This window comes from Vidua chalybeata, chromosome 25 (genome assembly GCF_026979565.1).
Source record: "Vidua chalybeata isolate OUT-0048 chromosome 25, bVidCha1 merged haplotype, whole genome shotgun sequence".
NCBI lineage: Eukaryota > Metazoa > Chordata > Aves > Passeriformes > Viduidae > Vidua > Vidua chalybeata.
In genome coordinates, this window is record NC_071554.1 from 2,092,153 (window position 1) to 2,111,760 (window position 19,608).

The 19,608-nt window shown below is 58.1% G+C and overlaps 1 protein-coding gene across 6 annotated transcripts in view; it reads left to right on the top strand.

The window, feature by feature from the left end:
- Positions 1-19,608, top strand: part of MACF1 (microtubule actin crosslinking factor 1) — a 135,974-nt gene that overhangs the window by 14,244 nt on the left and 102,122 nt on the right. For all 6 annotated transcript variants that reach the window (XM_053964510.1, XM_053964516.1, XM_053964518.1 and 3 more), the window contains exons 2-3: positions 17,509-17,570; positions 18,547-18,636. In XM_053964510.1, coding sequence (XP_053820485.1) covers positions 17,509-17,570; positions 18,547-18,636 — 152 coding nt within the window. The remainder of the gene's footprint in view (positions 1-17,508; positions 17,571-18,546; positions 18,637-19,608) is intronic.

Sequence of the window (19,608 nt, forward strand, 5' to 3'; positions counted from 1 at the left end):
TTGGATCCCCTTGGATCGCTCTGGGCTGGTTCCTGCTGCCAAAAATTCCTTTAAAACCAGTAAATCTCCTTTTCAGCTTTGTAAGCCCCTTGCAGCCAGGGCGAGGTGAACATGTGGCGAGTGTCGGGGGGCAGAGACAGGAGGGATCTGCTCCCCATCTGCTCCTGGGTCTCACCTGGCCCATTCTTCCAGCGTTTAATGGCATTTTTCTGATGGCTTCTCATAGATTGTTGGCCTGGTGTCAGTCAGCATGGCTTTTCCCACAAGGATGGTAACCCACCTGGCCCTGCCTGCGTTTTCCTCGCCTTAAATCCCATGGATTTTTTTTTTTTTTTTCCTTCCCCTCCCAATTCCCTCGAACACTCTCCTTGCTGGAAATATCCCCAGGACATCCAATCTCTGGCGTGGAGGGGTGGGATGAGGGATGCCGGGGGGCCCTGGTGGTGCGGGGCAGTTGCTGGGCTCATTTGCACAAAGGGGGGTGGCCTCAGCCCTGGGAGGCTTTCATCAAATAAGGAAACACTGCCAGTGGTCAAAGGGCGACTGAGAGGAGTCCAGCGGGAATGCTGAGCCAGGGGCAGTGGCTGGAGCCCGTGCTTGCCCCGATGCCGCCCAGCTGAGCGGCGCGGCTGGAAGATGAACTTGGAGAAGTACAAGAAGTTCCTGGATGGACTCGGCACCCTGAGAGGTATTTGTGACCCGCGGCAGGGAGAGGCTGAGCAGATGGGTGCCACCATCTGTCATCGATCCCCGATCGAGGAGGATCCCGGCACGGCCGGGAGGAGCTGCCGGCTTCCCCCGGGAGGCAGCCGGGAGGGGTGGTGCTTGCACGGCTCCGCTCCACTTCCCTCTTTTGTCCTCTCCTTGGGTTTGGAGCTGGGCACAAAGGAGCGCTGGGGCAGCGGCCGGCCCAGCCCTGCCAGCAGCTCAGGGAGCCCGGGGAAGCTGCTCAGCAAATAACAACTGGGAAAGGAATTGAGCTCAAATTCCTGCTCCAGGCTGCTGTTCCCATGGGATGGGGGCTGATCCTGCTCTGCTGAGGGTGCTTTCACCACGTGTGCAGATTGCTGTTTTCCCAATTCCCTTCTTTCTAAAGCTCTTTCCCAGTGCTCTGCCCTCTCCTGCCTCTCAGGCTGTCCCTGGAGAGCCAGCTGGGACACCCGATCGTGCTGGGCTGGCCCCTGGCAGGTGGCTGGAGGCACGCAGCCGTTGTCCCACTGTCACAAGCAGCGAGCCCGGGCTGCGGGAGAGCAGCTCGGCTTACCTGGTGCTCTGAGAATGCTTTTTCTCCCCTTTCTTTCTCAATTTTTTTATCCTCCCTGCTGTCAGAGGAGCTTTTTCCTCTGGAATTCCCAGCCAGCCTCATTCTGCTGCAGGAGTTCTGCTAGAAGGAGAGGAGAGGAAAACAGAAGGCACCTGGAATGCCATTGCCTGTCATCCAACAATGCTGTCATTGACTTGCCCCTTTTTTACAGCAAGGCCTCGGCTGGGCTTTACCAGCTGATCCCATTGTATAACAAAGGTGAATCAATTCCATGTTTAATTTAGCAGGGAGCCAAGGGAGTTGTCACCAGCAGGCTGGCAGTGTCCCCACCCTCCCATGCCGCCACTGTGAAGGGTTAATCCCGCAGCTCTGTGCTGACAGCTGCCCTGAGTTACCGAGTCTGGGAGGAATATAATTCACTTTCTTATGCTGCCGTGGTGTCCATCATACATTTTTCCTGAGCCTCGCTGCAGCTGGCACTGGGAATCAATGTGAAAGGAGCCCCAAGTGGCCGTGTGCCGGCTGGGTGTGCCGGGGCTGGTGGCCAGCTCTGTCCCCTCCATCTCCAGCCCCTTGGCAGCCGGAGCAGGGATGGGTGCTGGGTTTGGGTGTGGGGTTTGGGTGCCATTGGGCCCCACTCTGTGTTTCGGGGCTGCTGCTGAAGCTCTCCCACGGAGCTTTCCAGCCCCGTCTCCAGCTGCAGCTCGGCGAATTCCCGTCGTGCCAGCGAGAGCAAGGCCGGGGAGCCAAGATGACATTATTAATCGTGTTTACAAGGTGACTGCTTGCAGGAGCTGAGCTGGCAGCCTTCCCCTCTCCAGGTGCTGCCCAGAGCCCTGCCGGGAGCGTTGGCTCCCACATCCCAGAGCTGGTGGCACTTTCCGTTCCCGCGAGCCCGGAACAAGGACATGGAAGCGCGGGTGGCACGTCCCCGAGAAGCTCAGTCTGTGGGTTTTGGTCTGTTTTGCTGCCTCTAGACCCAGTGATGACGACTTTGTCTGTCACCAGCTGTGTTTACCACAGCCCTTTGCTGTTTTAATTCAGGGGGGTGGAGGCTGCAAGTGTCCAAGGCCAGGTTGGACAGGGCTTGGAGCAACCTGGTCTGGTGGAAGGTGTTCCTGCCCGTGGGGATGAAATGGCCTTTAAGGTCCCTTCCAACCAAACCAGTCTGGGATTCTGTGCTTGGAGGAGGCCAAACGCTGCTTGAACCAGCACAGTTTGAGCCCTTCCATGCTGCTGGGGGGCTTCCCAGTGCATCCAAGCACAAAAGGGGTGCCCACAGGGAATGGTTGGCTCTGTGGTGCTCACTGCCGTGGGGATGCTGCGCCATGCATCCTGCTGTCACTGTTTGGCATTGCCATGGATCTAAGTGTGCTCCCAGCACTGAGAACAGCCAGCCTGGCCTGCCCTTGAGCTGTGGGGCCGGCCAGAGCTGGAGGAAAACAAGGTTTTATTGCTGGAGAGGTTTCTTTTCCCTTCTCCCCCCCTCATCTCTATTCATCTCCCCGGGGAGGTGGAGGCAGCAGCGGATATTGGAGCTGGGAGTGTTTCATATGTAAATGCTCGTGTGTGTAAGTCCAGGCCCCTGACCCCCGGCTCCGTGCCAGCATCCATCCCTGTCAGCCCTCCAAGGGGCTTGGAGAGCATCCCAGTGCCCCCAGCCCGCCCAGCTGGGATGGGGCTGGGGGGCCCTGCCAGATCCTTGTCTCCATGCTGGGGACAAAGGACGCTGCTCCGGGGGGGGGACACTGCCCCGGTGGGTGTGGGGTCACCCAGACTTTCCACACAGTTTCCATCTTGAGTTTCCCGGGGCGGCGTCGGTCACGGCCCCGAGATGACCAGATCCTGTGGGCTTGGCTGAGGAAACCCATTAGATTACAAATTTATTGCTGGGTTAATTTTACCAGCAAGCACGAGGCCGGCTGGTTTCGCTTTCTGAGGAGTTTTGTTGTTTACTTGGTAGCCGGCTCAAACCTGGCATCTCCTCGGCCCTGTCCGTGCATTGCCAGCTAATCTGGCTCCATCTGACCTTGGAGCTGCCACGTGCTTTCCCCAGGGGAACCAGGCTCAGATTTTCCCCTGTGACCAAGGAGTGGGTCCATGCTTGTTCCTGTCACCTCACCGTGGCGCATGTGCCCGCAGTGAGGAATTTTGCAGCTCTGCTGAGTTTCTGCTGTTAAAAAGGAGGGATTTGGGTGTTAGGTGCTGGCTCTGCTGCCTGAGGGATGTGTGGGATCAGAGCAGGAGGCAGGAACAGCATCCACAGTGCTGGAGTGGTGGCACAGCTCGTCCCCTTGTCACTGTTTGCTTTCGTCCCATCATGTGGTGGCTTCCCCGAGGAGCAGACGGGGCCGCCCAAGGTGGCCGGGTGTGATAAGAGATCCAGGGCCAACATCTTCCCTGGCTGCCCTGGGTGGAGGCCCTGGTGAGTTTTGGCTCCTCCAGCACGTGGCTCTGCCAGCCCTGTGTCCCTGTGCATGAGGAGGATGGGGCTGGTGTCTCCTGGGAAAGGGTGGGGGACACTTTTCCAGCCCGGCCACCCCATGAGATGTCCCCTGAGCAGCCCTGCCAGGCAGGGACACTCATGGGCTGTGCCCTGACTGAGGATCTCTGCTGATTCACAGCTTTCCCACCACAGCTTTGTGGTGCCAGGGGTGGTTTTAGCCCCAGAAAGGTCCAGCTCAGCCCTGCTGAGGGAATCTGCTGGGCTTGGGCCAGGCTGGAGGGGTCCGGCGGATCTGGGCCTTGAACGGAGCGGCCAGAGCAGTGTTAGCAACTGGATTATTTCATTTGCTTTTTAACAGGGATTAAGTTTCTCTGCAGGAGAGCAGGTCTCTAGGGAACAGAAGTTTTGGGCTCCTGCCTCCCCCTTTTTTTAATCCTACATTTCTCTGTGCTGCTGCACGCCAAGGCCAACTGGCCGGGAGCTGGCGGGAGCAGCTGGGATGAAGCATCACTTCAGGGCACAGCACGGCCGTGACCTGGGGTGTGATCGAGCTTGGAAGGACCAGGAGCAGGTCCTGGGTGCTGTGGGGAGGCAGCTGGGGGTGCTGTGCTCCTCAGACCCCCCTCTCCAGAGGCTGGGGCTGGCTGGCAGAACAAGCCGCCGCTCCTTCTCCCGCCTCCCGCCCGGCGCTAATCAGGTTTCACACTGCTTAGTTTGGGACATCTAATGAGATCAGGGCTCAAGGTTGCTGCCTGCCCTCCATCTGCAGAGGAAGAGGGGGGAATCGGCTGCTTCCTTCTCTTTGACCTCCATTTCTCAGAGGAGGCTTTGCACATCTCCGGCTCCACCATCGCCGTCCTCGTGTTCGCAGCGCGGCGAGCGTGGGGGGACCCTGAGCTGCTTTTCGGGGCACACCTGGGCAGCTGCAGGCAGAAAAAGGCAGGGACCCACAACTTCCTAACAGCACCTTGGGCAGTGACCTCTGCGCTTTATTTGCAGGGAGCAGGACGAGGCCACCAGAGCTGGTGGCCATTCCCAGGGGAGAGCCCAGCCCTGACCCCCCTGGCCCCAACACCCCCATTGTGTGGGGGCTGTGCAAACACAGCAGCCCCTAAACAAAGTGCAGCCAGTTCCCACTAGCCCAACATTTCCCTATTTCCCCCGCTGCCAAGCAGCCTCTGCTTGGCGTTGGAATAACGAGCCTCTCTGCGGAGACACCGGCTCTTTTGTTAGCTGTCAGAAAAGGAGTTTTGATGCCGGAGTTTTTTCATCCCTCTGCCCCCCGGCTTTCCTGCTCCCTGAGCCGCTGCTGTGGGAAGTGCAAAGCTTGGATTTGAGCTGCCGGGGATGATCGCAGCGCCGCGGCTCCGATCCGGCTCCCCACGGCTCTCCCGGGGCTTGGCGAGCAGCTCTGCACCCCCAGCAGCCACAGCACAGCGGGCTCTGCCTCCTCCGAGAGGGGCTGGGGCCTGAGACTTAATCTGGGGCGTTTTTCCAGCATTCAGGGCATTCCTGGTGCTCGGCTCCTATGCAGGCAGCGGATCTGGGATTTGGGTTGCTCTCCTGTGCCTCTCCCCCCTGACGGGGTTTCCATCAAATCTCCTGGTTGGGGTTTATTTTTTGGTGACTTGTTTTTTCATGGCTTTCTCCCCCCAGTGCCGGGGTGTGCTGGGAATTGCGGAGCGGGTGTGGTGACGGCGGCTCTGTGGAGGTGTGCGGCGTTGTCCCCGTGGCCGCAGGGGCAGGGAGGGACCCGGAGATGGCATCGCCTTCCTCCTCCTCCCCCGGCCTGGGAAAGAAGCCACCTCTCGTGTCAGCACAGGCCCCTGGGAAGGCGTGCAGACGTGTGTGTCCTCTTGCACGTGGGTGTGCGAGAAGCATTCCTCTGCCCAGGGCTGGTGTCGCTCCCTCCCGAAGAGCCCGCGGTGTTTTCTGCTGGGAGGCCTTTGCTGTTCCTTTCCCTGTGCATCCCCGTCCTCACCTCTTCCCTCTCACCCAGCATTTCCAAGCGAATCCAGGATGGCTCCAAGCTCTCCGTGCAGCTTTGATCTGTGCCCCCAGTGCCTGTCCCTGTTCCCTCCTGCCCTCCCCATTGCAGGATGATGCCACCGAGTCCGTGCCAGCTCCGCGGGGTCCGGTGCTTTCCGGGGTTACGTGGCCGTGAATTTTATGGCATCACTCAATGAGCAGGAGCTGCCAGCGTCCTCGGAGGGGTGACAAGCCACGGGAGGCTTCCGAGAAGTGGGAAGCGATGAAATAATGCCTGAGCTGCTGCGTCAGCAGAATCCCGGCAGCCTTGGGGAGGGAGGTTTGTCGTGCTGGGAAAGCAGCGGTGAGATCACCCCCCCTCCAGCATGACGCTCGCTCCCAGGCTGCAGGGAGAGTTCCAAAGGCCGGGGAGAGTCGGAATGTGATGTGTCCAGGCTGGCTTTGTGTGCACGTGGCTCGTGGGCAAGGGTCTGCTGGGATCCGTGTCAGGGACACGGGGAGCTGGGGTCGCTCTGGGGGATGCACGGAGGGGTGGGCAGCAGGGCTGGAAGTGCTGCTGGCTCTGGATGCCCCGGGAAAGGTGCTCAGTCTGGGACACCAAAAAAAGTGAGCCCCACCAAGGAAAGGAAGATGATGCCCTGGGAATGCCAACTGCTCTTCCTGTAGGAAATGTGGGAGCCTCTTCCTGATCCTGCTGTTGTAGGGAACAGTCTCCTGTTGAATTATTTTTGAGGTTCTCAAGGCCCTGGGTTCTCCTGTTGGCTCTGTCCATCTCACTGGAGTTGGTCCCTTTGGATGGCCCCCGTTGGGATGTCACATTTCCGTAGACCCCATAACTGCTGGTGTGCCGGGGGATTTGCCCTCCAGCCCAGCAGCAGGAGTTCACGCTGCTGGGGAATGATTAAGTCATGAGCAGGTGGCCATCCAGCTCAGCTGTTTGCAGGATGAAAGCCACAGGAATGATGTTTGCTTCCAGCCTTACCTCGAACCTTCTTATCCCTGCCCTCCACCTCTGTATCCCACAGCAAGGGGGTCCTGGGGTGCTTTCCCACGTCCCCCCTGATGCAGCACTGCCAGCCCTGCTGTGGGAAGGGAAGTCTTGTCTTTTTTAAAATAGATTATTCTAATTTTGGTGCCCAGACGTCTGCTGGAAAAGGGAACATCTCCATTCTTATCACCGGAGCTTCCTTTCACTCAGTTCCGATTTTACCACTGATGGTGCCTGGGGGGGGTTCCGAGGTTCCCTCCCAGCCCCTTCTCTCTCCCCTTGTTTTGCTGACCTTTGGAAGCTCCTCTGTGAGGCATTTGCAGGCAAATATTGACTTGTGCTGCCCTCACAGTGCAGACTGGGGGGGCTGCTGCAGAACAGCCCGCCAGCCCTGGGTGGGATGGAGCTGCTCTGGTTAATCCAGATGAATCCCAGCTCGAGCTCCCACTATTGCTGTGCAAATGGGGAGCAATGGAGGGATACTCAGGGCCAGAATCCCTGTTTGCACAAACCCCCGTGCTTGGGACGTTGGTTTTCCAGGGCCACAAGAGCTTTGCTGTCTGTCACTTTTCCACGGTGCCGATTTTTGCCGCACTGGAGTTGGGTGGTGATGCCCAGGGGCCGGCACGGGACCCCGCGGGCTTTTCCCTATCCCTCCCAGCAGGAATGTGGCCGCCGGGGGATGATGAAAGCCAGAAGGAAATGTTGAACGTGGGGAATGTGCCCGCTGTGCCAGGAGCCGGCTGGCGAGGGCTCCCCGGCTGTGCCCGCACACGCTCGGTGATTCACCGGCAGCAGGAGGGGAGCTGGAGCCGAGGAGCTGGGCAGCGTCGGGAGCTGTGACCTGCCTCGTTCCACCTTGTTTTTAATAGCCCTGATCAGAAGAAACGTCATCTTTGTTCTGGCTTTCCTTTCCCAAGGCTCCTGGCGCCGCGGGCAGGGTGGAGCGAGGCTCCGCACCCCGGCGGGGCCCTGCCCGTGCTTGCCGGCAGAACGGGGTGCCCTGGCACGTGCGGCAGCTCTCGGCAGCCAGGGATGAGTCTTGCTGAGCTGTCTGTCTGTCTGTCTGTCTGTCCGCAGCCGCCTTTGCTGTGGTTTGCCGGGAGGGTGTGATGCTGAGGAGGGGGGAAGAGCTGTGAGCAGAGGGGGAACGACCGCAGCTGAGCACTAGGGTGGGGCATGTGCTCCATCCCCTGGCTAAGGGTTAGGAGCTGTGTTTGTTACAGCCCCGTGCCCCCATCCAGCCCCCGTGGAAGCCCAGACAGACTCCTCGACCCGCCTGCCCCTGGGTGATGCTGTCTTTGATTTACCAGGGCACCCCTGATCCAAAACCTGGACTCTCCTTCCCCTCCTGGTCCATTTTCAGCCACTGCCGTGACTGACTGAGATTTGCTCCTAGAGCGCCCAGAAAGGAGGAAAAAAACAACAGAAAGGGGAAAAGCTTTGCTGAGGAAGCAGGGCAGGAAACCTGGCTCCTGTCCTGCAGTCACGAGTTTGTGCGTGCTCAGCTCTGCTGCTGGACAGGCCCTTTAACTGCTGTGGGAACCTCGTGGGCAGGGTGGGGTGACCCCGATGACCCTTTGGGGCAGAGAAGCCCTCCAGGGCACTCCCAGCTGCTCCCATGGCCAGTTTTTCCTGCTGCAGGCAATGGGGGGGGGGCTTTGCTGGGCTAGGCTGGGGGGCACTGGCAGCACCCTCACCCACCCGGGCACGGCGGGGTGCAGGCAGAGCCCCCTCAGTGCTGCCGGGTGCCAGCTCTGGCTCTGTCACAGCGGTGCCCACTCCAGCGTTTCCACAGTGCCACCTGGCTGCCACCTCCCCGGGCTGGGGGACACGCGGCCCTGGCCGGAGATCACGGACCTTTTGCTGCCTTCTGCGAGGCCGCAGCACCCGGGGGATGAAGGAGCGCCCCAGTGGCTTTGCCCACATCGATGCCAGGGTGTCTCCATGCCCTGAGTGGTGCCAGGACACGGGGGCTGTGTCCCGCTCCCGTGTGACGCTGCCCGGCAGCTTCTCCGGTCATATAAGGAGATGCCGGAGCCGGGAGCTGAGCCGGGAGCTGATCTCTGTCGCCTGAGCATTACTCACTGGGGAGGCACATGGAGGGGGGAGGAACAGCCCAGGACACCCAAAGCTTGGCGTGACTCAGCTCCGGGCAGGAGAGAGGCTGGAGCGAGGGGATCCGGGATCCGTGTCCCCCCCTGCTCCCCCATGGGCTACCCTAAACCCAAGTGGGGGGCAGTGCTGGGGTCCCACCCTCCTGGGTGGTGCAAAATGCTGCCTGTTAAACAAGGGGGTGCCCTGCCAGGTGGGGACCCCGCTGTGGGAGGGCAGGGCCTCTCCTCTCCCCCAAATTCCTGCGCGGGCGGGAGATGTGTCCTCTCCCCACCCCTTTCCTTTCTGGGCAAAGCCGCCCTGCAAGGAACTAAAAATGAGCTGTTTGTGTTTTGGGTGCTCAGGGTGGTTTCCATGGCAGGGAGAGAGGGGTGTGGGGGCTGGTGGCTGTATCTGGGGCTGGGTGATCCCCAGAGCCTGGCAGAGTCACCCCGAAACCCTGCTCCTGACACCCTGGGTCAGCCACCTCCTTCCTGCCCTATCAGCTTCCTGCAGTGGGGAAAGGAAAGTGGGGTGATGGTGTTAAACTGAGCTGGAGGAATTTGGGATCACAGGCATCCCCAGGATGTCCTGATGCAGCAGAGGGATGTATTGATATAAATATACATTTATATAAATATATTCAAAAGTTGGGCTTGGTGATCCTCGTGGGTCCTTTCTAAGTCAGGGCATTCTGCGATTCCATCAAATTATATTTATATGCATAAAAAGAAATAAAAACATGTATTTACATACAATTATATATATTTTAAGAATTTATTTCACCCAAAGCCTTCTCCAGCTGGAGCAGCTGGCAGCACTCAGTGCATTTTATCACCCCCTCTGTGCAGGAAACACCCGGGAAGCCCAAGAGCAGCTGAGCCCCCACAGTTGCAGCTGGGGTGAGGGGATGTGAGAAACCAGCTCCTGCTTCCTGGACCCTTTTCCGCTGGCACATCCCAGCTCCATCACGTCACCAACTCTCATCTGCCTTGCAGGAGGCTCTTTGCCCCTCTCAGGCTGGACCACGGGCCCATTTATGGTGGCCTCGTGCCTGCCTCGTGGTGGGTCATTCCTCCTGCAGCTTTAACAGAAAGCAGACGTCTTTGGAGGAAAACTATGCCAGGGTATTTTTCATCCAGGCAGGGATGGAGCTCTGGAGAATATATTGCAACAGCGCCGAGCCCCGGGGTAATTCTGTATTTTTTTATCACCCATCTCGTTGTCCCAAAAGATGTGGGGGTTGCAGGAACCCCAGGGAACGGTGCAATCATAGGATCATGGGATGGTTGGATGGAAGGGACCTCAAAGATCATCTCATTCCATCCCCCCTGCCATGGGCAGGGACACCTTCCACCATCCCAGGGTGCTCCAAGCCCTGTCCAACCTGGCCTTGGGCACTTCCAGGGATCCAGGGACAGCCCCAGCTTCTCTGGGCAACCTGTGCCAGGTTTTGGAGTGTTTCAGGCAGTTTTTGAGTCTATCGCGTTTTGCTTGATATGGTTTTTCTTTGTGTGCCTGACTAGTTGGTGGCTGTTGGGTTTGGGGAACTGCTCAGGGTTGTAAATATAATATAAATATCTGTTTGCACCTGGATGGAACCCTGGGCCTCATGGGGTTTCCCAAATGTGGAGCAGGAGTTGTGGGATGGCATCTGATGCTGCATCTCCTGGTCCGTAAATCCTCAGCTGGGCTTCCTGGCTCTCCCACCAGTAAATCCTGAGCTAGGCCGATGCTCTGCAGCTCTGCTCTGTGCCACCCTCACCTGAACAACTCCCCTGAGCTCCCAGCAGAACAACCCCTTATTGTCTGAGCCTTTGGGAGTCGGGGACGGCAAAAAATGAGCCTTTAATTCTGTACAACCTCTCTCCAAGAGCCAGTTTCTCCCTCCGGAGCTGGCAGTTGCTGTGCGAGGGGCTGTGAGATCAATCCAGGCTTTGTGGGAGCCTCCCCACCCCGTTTGCTTGTGGTTACAACGGCAGAGGGGCCGGGCAGGCACCGGCTGCTCTCGGTTTCCCCGTGCCGTTCCTGGCACCGCCGGCAGCGGAAGCGTTTCCGAAAAAAACCGAAACTCTGAGTAACGCCCAACACGGTGCAAACCGCTGGTAAACGGGGCTGGGCTGCAAAATCTGCCACGCTGAGGGCAAGTGGGACACCCAGCCACGGGAAGGGTGGGGAAGTGCACAAACCTCTGGTGTTAGAGCATCTTTTGGGGTGTTTCCTCATGGGGGAACGTTCTCACATTATCCAGAGCATCCAGGGAGGGTGATGGGGATGTGTTTGTGGTCCTCAACCCCCAGAAGGCCAAATTTTATCACCGTTGCTTTCAGCCCCTTGCTGGGCAGAGTTTCCTGCGGGCAGACGCTGCTGGCTGGATCCCGAGTACCCCGGGAGCCCCTGGAAGTGCTGCCTCCACGTCCCAGCCGCTCCCGGCTGCGCTTGGCACCTCCGGCTGCCGGCTGGCAGGGGACGCTGCTGACTGTCACCCATCGGGGGGGGGGCGAGGAACTGAGGTTTTGTGCCTGTCCCAAACCCCCGGTGAGTTCGGGGACGTTGTGGTGATGCCGCCATGGCAGCTGCTGCTGCCGATATCCCCTTGGCTGCGGCTCCTTCCCGGCGGGGCTGGGAATGGATATTGAGGAGATGACGTCTCTCCCCACCGAGCGGAGGGGGGGACGACGAAGTTTGGCCGCGAGAACTCCGAGCAAAGATGTTTGAGCCGGCCTGACGCTCGCTTTTTCTCCCTTTACCCGCCCCCTCTTGGAGCTCCCAAATCTCCCAGTCCCAGCGGCACTGGCTGTCCCAAGCCCTGCCAGCTCCGGGGACGCCGCAGGACACAGCCGGCTGCGGGCAGAGCTGCAGGCAGGAAGTTTTGGAAGTTTCTCCAGGCAGCGGCTCAGCCCCCATCCCCTCACCCCCCCGGCGATGCCGGGCTCCAGCAGGAGAAGGAAAGTCGGAGCCAGGCTTGGGATGAGGGGCCGGGAATAGGAAGCGATGCCTCTTTCGGAGAGCTCCTATCTGCCACCCGCTGCCTTTGTCCTGAGCCACGTCCTGGGCATCGCCGGCGTCCTGTACTGGAGGAGCCGGAGCAGGGAAGGTAGGGGCAGGGAGGTTTGGGGTGTTCGGGGGGGCACGGAGCGCTAAGATGGCCGGCACAACCGGGGCACGGATTGTTTTCCCTCCCCAGGAGCCGTGGCAGCGACAGGGACAGGGACAGGCGCGGCTGTGAGGAGGAGGGAGGAGGACACGGCAGCAGGGAGCCCTCAGTGGGCTCTGAACCCAGATGGGGAGGGGGGACAGAGGTTTGAGAGCCTAAATGTGGCCTCACCACCCGTTCCCGGCCTCTGTGGGGCTGGGGATGGTGGGGGATGAGGCTGCTTTTTGTCTGGCACAATCCCACGACACGTGGCTGGGGTTCTGCCTCCCGCTTCTGCCCCGGTGGCTCCCACCCCTCTCCGTGACAGCGGCGTCTCTGTCAGCTCCCAGCACCGGCAAGACGTGGCCCTGGGAGCTCCTCCTGGAGCTGGCACGGCCTCTCCGAGCAGCTGGGGCTGACCCTGCCTCAGTTTCCCAAAATAGGGCCCGCACATGACTGCTCAAGGAGGGCAAGGATTCGTTACAGGGGTGTGGGATAGCTCCAGGCCCCAGACGAGGACTTGGTAACGCCTTCTCCGTCCCGACCTCTTCCCCCTGGGATCTGTTTGTTTTGATTCCTCGCTCTTTCTTTCCAGCCGTGCTTGTTCTCGCCGGTGCCTCCGCATGGGGCCCTTTCCCCGCGTCCATGACCGATTCCCTCTTTTCTTTCCCTTTTTTATGCGAAGGGGCGGGACTGCGCAGCCGGGCAGCGCGCACAGACCTTTCCCTGGATGCTGCTTTGGGATACACTGCTTCCTTTCTCCCTCTGAGCTACTGGGAGAGGGAGGTTGCGAGGGAATTGCACAAACGTGTCATGCAGAATGCACCCTGTCACCCACTAAACCCAGCCTTGCTGCAATTCCTCCTGCTGACCTGTCCACTTAATTAATCCCTATGGCTGGGCAGTGTTGTCCAGTGATGTCCTTGGCTCCATTTGGGGGCCTCCTAGCTGCTTCCCAACTGGACTGTCTCTTCCCCATGCTGACCTGCTGCTTCATCCTACTTGGAGGGATGTTTCCCTCCCCCAAATCCACCCCTTTTAGAAAAAATCTGTTGCAAGCAGCAAGTATATTCAAAACCTGGGTTTTTTTCACTACTTCTCCCCAGAAAAGGGCAGGTGAAGCCCAATCCTGGAAAACCAGAATCATTTTGCAGCAGGTTTTTTGCTCTGTGACGCTCAGCCAGGCTCTGCTGAGCATCTGCCCTGCTCTCCTTTGCATCACCACATCTCAGGTGTCTCCCTCATTAAATATCCGGGTGTTGGATACTTTTCCACCGCAGGTATCTCTTGTGCATTCTTCCAGGCTGAATCAGGCTCCGTTTCCTCTCCCTGAGTGAAAGGCTCTGTAAATCCTGCCCTGTTGGCTCTGTTGTCATGATGGATTATGTCAGCTCTCAAGTTGGCAGCCAGCATGTTTTGAATACCTTGTGCTCCTCAGCCAGCCAGATTTTTTTTTGCATATCCCCCCCTCTCAAAAGTGCCAGGTTCAAAAAGCCCCCTGCACATTCTCATTCTTTGCTTGTTTTGAAGGGAAAACTCTGGGTTTCAATGCTTAAACATTTGGAGTTTTGGCTTTTTAAAGTAACCAACCCCTCCTTTACCCCATAGTTTAATCCCACTTTCACACTGAGTGTGGGCTTGGAGATATCCTCGAGATCTCCATGAGATCAGTGCCCTGTCTGATGTCTCCTGTGCTCTTTTGGATTTAACAGCAGGAGAAAGTTTGGGAGCCACTTCCCAAACTTTATTCCAGGAGCTGGTGGGCAACATGAAACCCCCTGGTTCCCTCCCAAGGATGGCAAAAGGCAATGCCAGGGAGCACCGGGTGGGATGGAGGGTGCCAAGGCAGGGTTGGGATTAGGGATGGTGCCTGCCAGGCACCTTTTATCCCTCTGATTCCTGGGGCTGGGGCTGGACTCTGGCAGCAACCTGAGGCAGGAGGAGGCACACAGAGATGGAGAGTGACAACGAGCAAGGCTGGTGATGATGGAGGAGAGATCTGGGGGGGAGCAGCAGCTCCTGGCCAGACGTGTTGGGAGCTGCTGGGGACAGGCAGGCTGCCAGGACAGAGGCTGCTGCAGGCAAACAGGGAGGGAATTGTCTGTGCAGGGCGTTGTGGTGGTGCTGGGGGGGTTCTCTGGCACCCAGCACCTGTGGGAGCCATCCCTGTGATGATGGAAAGTGCCTGGGGATGCTGAGGTCTAGCGGGATGGGGAGTGGGGGTTTATCTTTCTGTGCTCAGCTGATGCCTCAGCAGCTGTGGGGCAGGATGGTTTTCCTTGATTCCTTTGATTAGGTGAGTTCAAGAGGAGAGGGAAACCCCTATGCCTCACCTTCCCCTTGTGCAGCCAATGCCCCTTGAGCCTCTGTTGGGGGAATTTGTGCTCCAGTGCCCCGGTTCCTTTGGGATCCCCGTTTTTGGGGGTGCCGTGAGCCGAGCTCTGATGAGCAATGTCAGGAGAGCAGGTGGGGAGGGAATTAAACCACGTGTGGTCCTGCAGAGGCTGATGGTCTCTGTTTGCTGCTGACATTCCCTGTGTCACTGCCACCAGCCCTTGCTCCATGCCCTGGGTGTGAGGGACACGAGGCTCTGCAGTCCCTTTTCCTGCCACTAGCTTGTCTTTGGAGTGGGAAAGATTTTCCTTTTCCTTTTCCCCATAATCTTCCCTCTGTCCCTGCCCTACCTGCCTGCCGTGCCTCCTCTGAATGTCCCTGGGTGGTGACAGGGTGTTTTTTGGTGGCTGGGGCCAGCAAGCCTCTGCTAGACCAGGGAGAGGACGAGCATGGGGGGGATTGCAACAAATTATTTGTCAGGGTGACTCTGGTAAAGATTAGCTGGGCAGAGATAAGCTTGCAATGCCTTAATATTGTTAGTAAGCAGTAACCAGCATTATTATTAGCTCAGCTGATAGCACGGGTCCGGGCTGGGGAGGTTTAATCTGGTTAGAGCCCGGGAACCACCCGAAGGAAGTGAATCAGGGAAAAAAAAAAGGAGGAAAACCCCCCATTTCTGCAGGACATGGGAAGAGGGATCTCGTGGAGGAGCCGCTGGGCTGTGAGCACCTCTGGGATGCAGCGCTGGAGGTGGCTGGCTGCCGACTGTCCGTGTGGGACCCGGTGACATCCATGGTGACATCCATCCTCTGTCCCCGCGTGCTCCGTGCGATGCTCGGGGACGCTCTCCCACCTCCCCGGGGCAGCAGCCCGGCTGCTCTCGCCCTCCAGGCCGGGGCAGCAGCCGGCAGAAGGGCTGCAGGGGGATTATATTTAGAAGAAGAGGAAGAGAGGCGGTGATAAGGCGGCCCCCGTTATCTCCCCGCGTGCCAAGCGGGGCCGCGTCCCGGCTCCGGGACCGGGGACATGATTTGGGCAGAAGCCGCGGGCGGGCGGGCGGGAGCGCGGAGAACAGCCCGGCATTGTCCCTCCTGTCCCTGGTGCAATTAACTGGAAAACAAGACGAGGAAAAACAAGCCAAGAACCGGCCAGCGGGCAGTGCCCGGCTCTGCGGGACGAGCCTGTGCCCGCATCCCGGTCCCGCCGGGCTTTGGGCTGCGGGAGCCGCACCGCGCTCGGCATCGCTTCGTCCCCTCGGGCCGGACGGAGCAGCGGCTCTGCCCTTCGCTGCCGGGACTGTTCCAAGCTGCTCTGCCGGCTGGTGAGGGTTTTGCAGAGCTGGGAGCGCCCGGAGGAGCCGGGAACGGTGAGAGGTTGGTGGCGATGCCGCGGAGGAGGAACGGGCGCTGCCCGCGCCGGGGGCACCGGGGGTAAGGAAGTGGCTCGGTGGGAGGAGCTGTGGCCCAGAACTCATCCGTCCACACCCGCCGGGGTCGAGGTCGGCGAGCGGGAGGTGCCGCCAGAAGACCCTTCCCCAGGTGCTGCCGCTTTGCCGGGACCAGCGCTCGCCATCCCGGGCCGGGGCGATGGAGAGGCGGCTTCTCTCCGGGGAGAAGAGGCGGCTCAGCGCCTGCCTGGTGTGCCGGATGTGCTGCATGGGTTAGTACCCCCTGCCCGGGCACACGGGCTTCATCCATCCCGAGCGGACACCGGAGTTGGGAAGGGACGCGACGCTGCGGCTCTGGAGGGGTCTGGTGAAGGAAAATCCCTAAAAACACGTGGCAGTGACACAGCTTCCTATGGCCGGCGGTGCCAGGCGGCGGCTCCGAGGCTCCTGCGAGCCGTGCCAAGGCTGGAGCCTGGCGGGGTGGGAAGTGAGGGTGGATGTGGCTCAGCCTACGGGGTGGTTTGTGGCACCTGGTTCCGTGCCGTGGCCTGGGGGACGGAGTGGGGCACAGGGAGGTGACGCCTGTGTCACCCTGTGCCACGTGTGCTTTCGGAGGGGGAAGCCGCAGGGTGGGTGAGGAAGAGGAAGAACGTCGGGTGGTGCTTTCCAATCTGTGTGGATGGAGACATCGGGAGGTTTTCCCTAGGGTCCCTGGGACCCCCAGCGACCCTCCCCACCCCAGGAGGGTGTTCTGGGGCTGTCCTGGGGAGCTTGGCCTGAGAGATGCTGGTTTTCTCCTTTTTCTCGATTTTTGACTTAAAACCAAAGCAAGGGGTGTGGCTGCCAGGTAGATCCTGATGTCAGAGATGTGTTTTGGGTGAGCAGGACTCGTCCTTTCCCCAAATATCCATGGGGTCCTGTGGGCTGGAGATGCAGTGCTCAGGGCTGTGTGCCCTGGGTTGTTGCTGGGGATCTCTCTGTGCTCCAAGATGATGTTGTTAAATCCTGCTGGACACAGGACCAACTGCCAGGCCAGCCCTGAGCCCCCCTCACTCCCTGGGGAGCTGAGTGGGTCCCCCCTGCCCTGCGGGACCATCTCCTTTCACCTGTTTGCCTGTGTTTTTTCCTCTGATATTATTTTTTCATGGAGCAAAAAGCCTGCCTAGAGCTCCCCCATCGCTGCTTGGCCTCACCACAAACCTCCCATCCCACCCCCCTGCCACCCTGGGGACTGGGACCCCCTGGGGATGACACCCACATTGTCACCCCTGTCCTGGCAGCACTCAGAGCTCCCAGTGTCCGGCCGGGGCTGAGCTGTGGGACAGAAATAAACATTAAATCCTGGCAATCCAATGAACCTAAAATACAAAGACAGAATAAGCTGCTAATTGGTGTGCCCGGCCAGGACCTGATACGGGACATCTGGGGGTTTATGTAACGCCCTAAAGCCTTCCAGGAGTGGGCAGGGGAGGGGGACACCCTCCTAAAATTGGGCAAACCCCCCTGTGCTGCCTCCGGGGGAGGTGGGGGGGGCGCAGAGGGGATGAATTCCGGGCGCTCAGTCGGTGCTGCCGGTTGTACCTATCCCAGTCATCCACGGTGCTTTCGTTAAATATCCTCATTCTCAGCAGGAAAAACCCGGTGTATTTTGTTCTGACTCGCATTTCCCTGCCCGGGGGGCATGCTGGAGCCGCGTGAACGGCCCCATCCCGCAGCATTCCCTGAATAAGCTGCCTCTGTTCCCTGTGCCCGCCTGGGATCCGTGCTGGCACCGCCGGCGATCCCTCTGTCTCTTCCCGTCATTTCAAAGTCGTTTGAGTTTCTGCATGAGAACCACTGACCAAGAGCTGCCTTTGTCTCCTCTTGACAGATGAACGGGACAGAGTCCAAAAGAAAACCTTCACTAAATGGGTCAATAAACACTTGATGAAGGTAAGAGTCACGGATTTTGTTATAAAGCTGCTGAAATGACCATCTCTCTGTCTGTTGCAGCTCAGGACTGGCAGATAAATGCCTTTTTAAGGGTTTTTTTTATGCCAGGACTGTTTGTTTTGGGTGCTCATATGAGTCAGAGCAGAGCAGGATGTGCTGGAAATGTGCTGGAGCCTTTGGAGGGCACTGTAGCATCACCACTCAGCTCTTTTTTTGCCTTTCCCTCCTGGGCACCTGATCCTTGTTTAACACGAGGCTTGTGCATCCTGGAGGAAAGGAGGGGATCCTGAATCCCCCCTCGCACCCCCTTGCCAGGAAAAAGGGGCATTTTTGTCCCTTGAAGGATGCTCCAGGATGGAGACAAGATCCAAAGTTTGTTAAGCAGGATTAACATGGCACCACGAGGTGCCTCCTGCTTTCTTGGTTAATGCTGGGTGGGTTTTAATTAATTCTCCATTTGCCAAAAAAAAAAAAAAAAAAGGAGGGAAAAAAATGGTTTGAGCACTAGGTGTCCCAGCTGTGTTTTCCTGCCAGCTTTGCAAAGCTCTGTGCCAAGCTTTTGGCTGCTTCCTAAACCTTGCAGAGGAGGGGAAAACAGAAAGAGAAAAATCTTAAGGCTGTTGGGGGCAAACATCCGGGGATTGCCAAGAGGGTAAAACCCCAGGACAAGGTCTGGGTGTTGGGGGAAGAGAGGCTGCACCTGGTGCCCGTGGAAAGCTGCTCTGCTGCCAGGTGGGAGCTGCGTTTTGGGAGGTGCTGTGAGGAATGTGAGAAGTTAAATTCAGGAGGGGCTGCCCTTCCTGCAGTATCACGGGGTTACCTGGGCTACAGATGGTGTCACGGCTGGATTTTGTGTGTGAAATTGGCAGCAGCTTCTGCCAGGCTGTTTGGGAAGGGGGAGGCTGCTTTCCCTGGTGATAATTTTGTTTTCCCTGGTGATGATTTTGGCATCGCTGATGGCTTTTCCCGTCCCCAGGTGCGCAAGCACATCAATGACCTCTATGAAGACCTGAGAGATGGTCACAACCTCATTTCCCTCCTGGAAGTGCTGTCAGGAGTGAAGCTGGTGAGTCCCCAGGGCTGGGCAGGGATTCTGGAGTCCCCCTAGACCCCCTCCCCTGCTCCCCTTCACCCCCAGCCATCAGCTGTCTTTTCTCACCCCATGGTTTCAGTTTCAAATGTCTGTCATTGTTTCTTTTATTATCAAGAATATTATTTACTTTTTTTTTACTATTTTATTATGTTGTTTATATTTTTTATAATATTATTTATATTTTTTACTATTATATTTTTCTCTGTATTTTTTATGTATCTATTTTTACTCAAACCCCTGTTCCCCAGGCTGGTCTCTCACCTAATTATGGTGCCTTGGGTAAAGCCCTCTTCTTGCCAAGTTTTACACGCCTTCACCTTCCAGATGTGGCTCCATATTTAAAATCATGGATAACAGCAGAATTTGACCAAAAACTGCTTCTGTGGCAGCGTGCCCAGCAGTTTATCTCAGATGTGACACTCCTGCCTCATGCTCAGCTCCTGGGTTTGTAGCAGTCATTGGTGCCTGGAGCATCGTAGAGTTCCCCCTCCTTCCTCCTCCTCCTCCTCTTCCCTCTCTGACTGACACATTCCCTCAGCTCTGGGAAGATCCCGATTGCTGTAGCACAGGAGGAATTATTTTAGTTCCCCCCAAAAATAGGATCTGGGCAAAGATCTCCTACGTCCCTCCGTACCCTCCGGAGCCGCCAAATGGGATTTTGTGGGGGCTGAAAACTTGGATCACTCTACTTGTGATCCAGGCATCTTCCTGCTCCTCAGCTTCCAAAATCAGGAGGAAATTCCAGTGCTGGGAATTTTTCTTTGCTCTGGAGACCCAGCCTCCTTCACCCCGTGCTGTTGCTTTTTTTTTTTTTTTTTTTTTTCCGTTTCTCCTCGTGCCTGGGTGTCACATTTTGGTTTCCATTCTGTGTCCCTGCCGTGCCACCCTCCCCGTCCTCCTTAGCCCGTAGAGCCACCAGCTCAGCGGAGCCTTCGCCTGGTGACA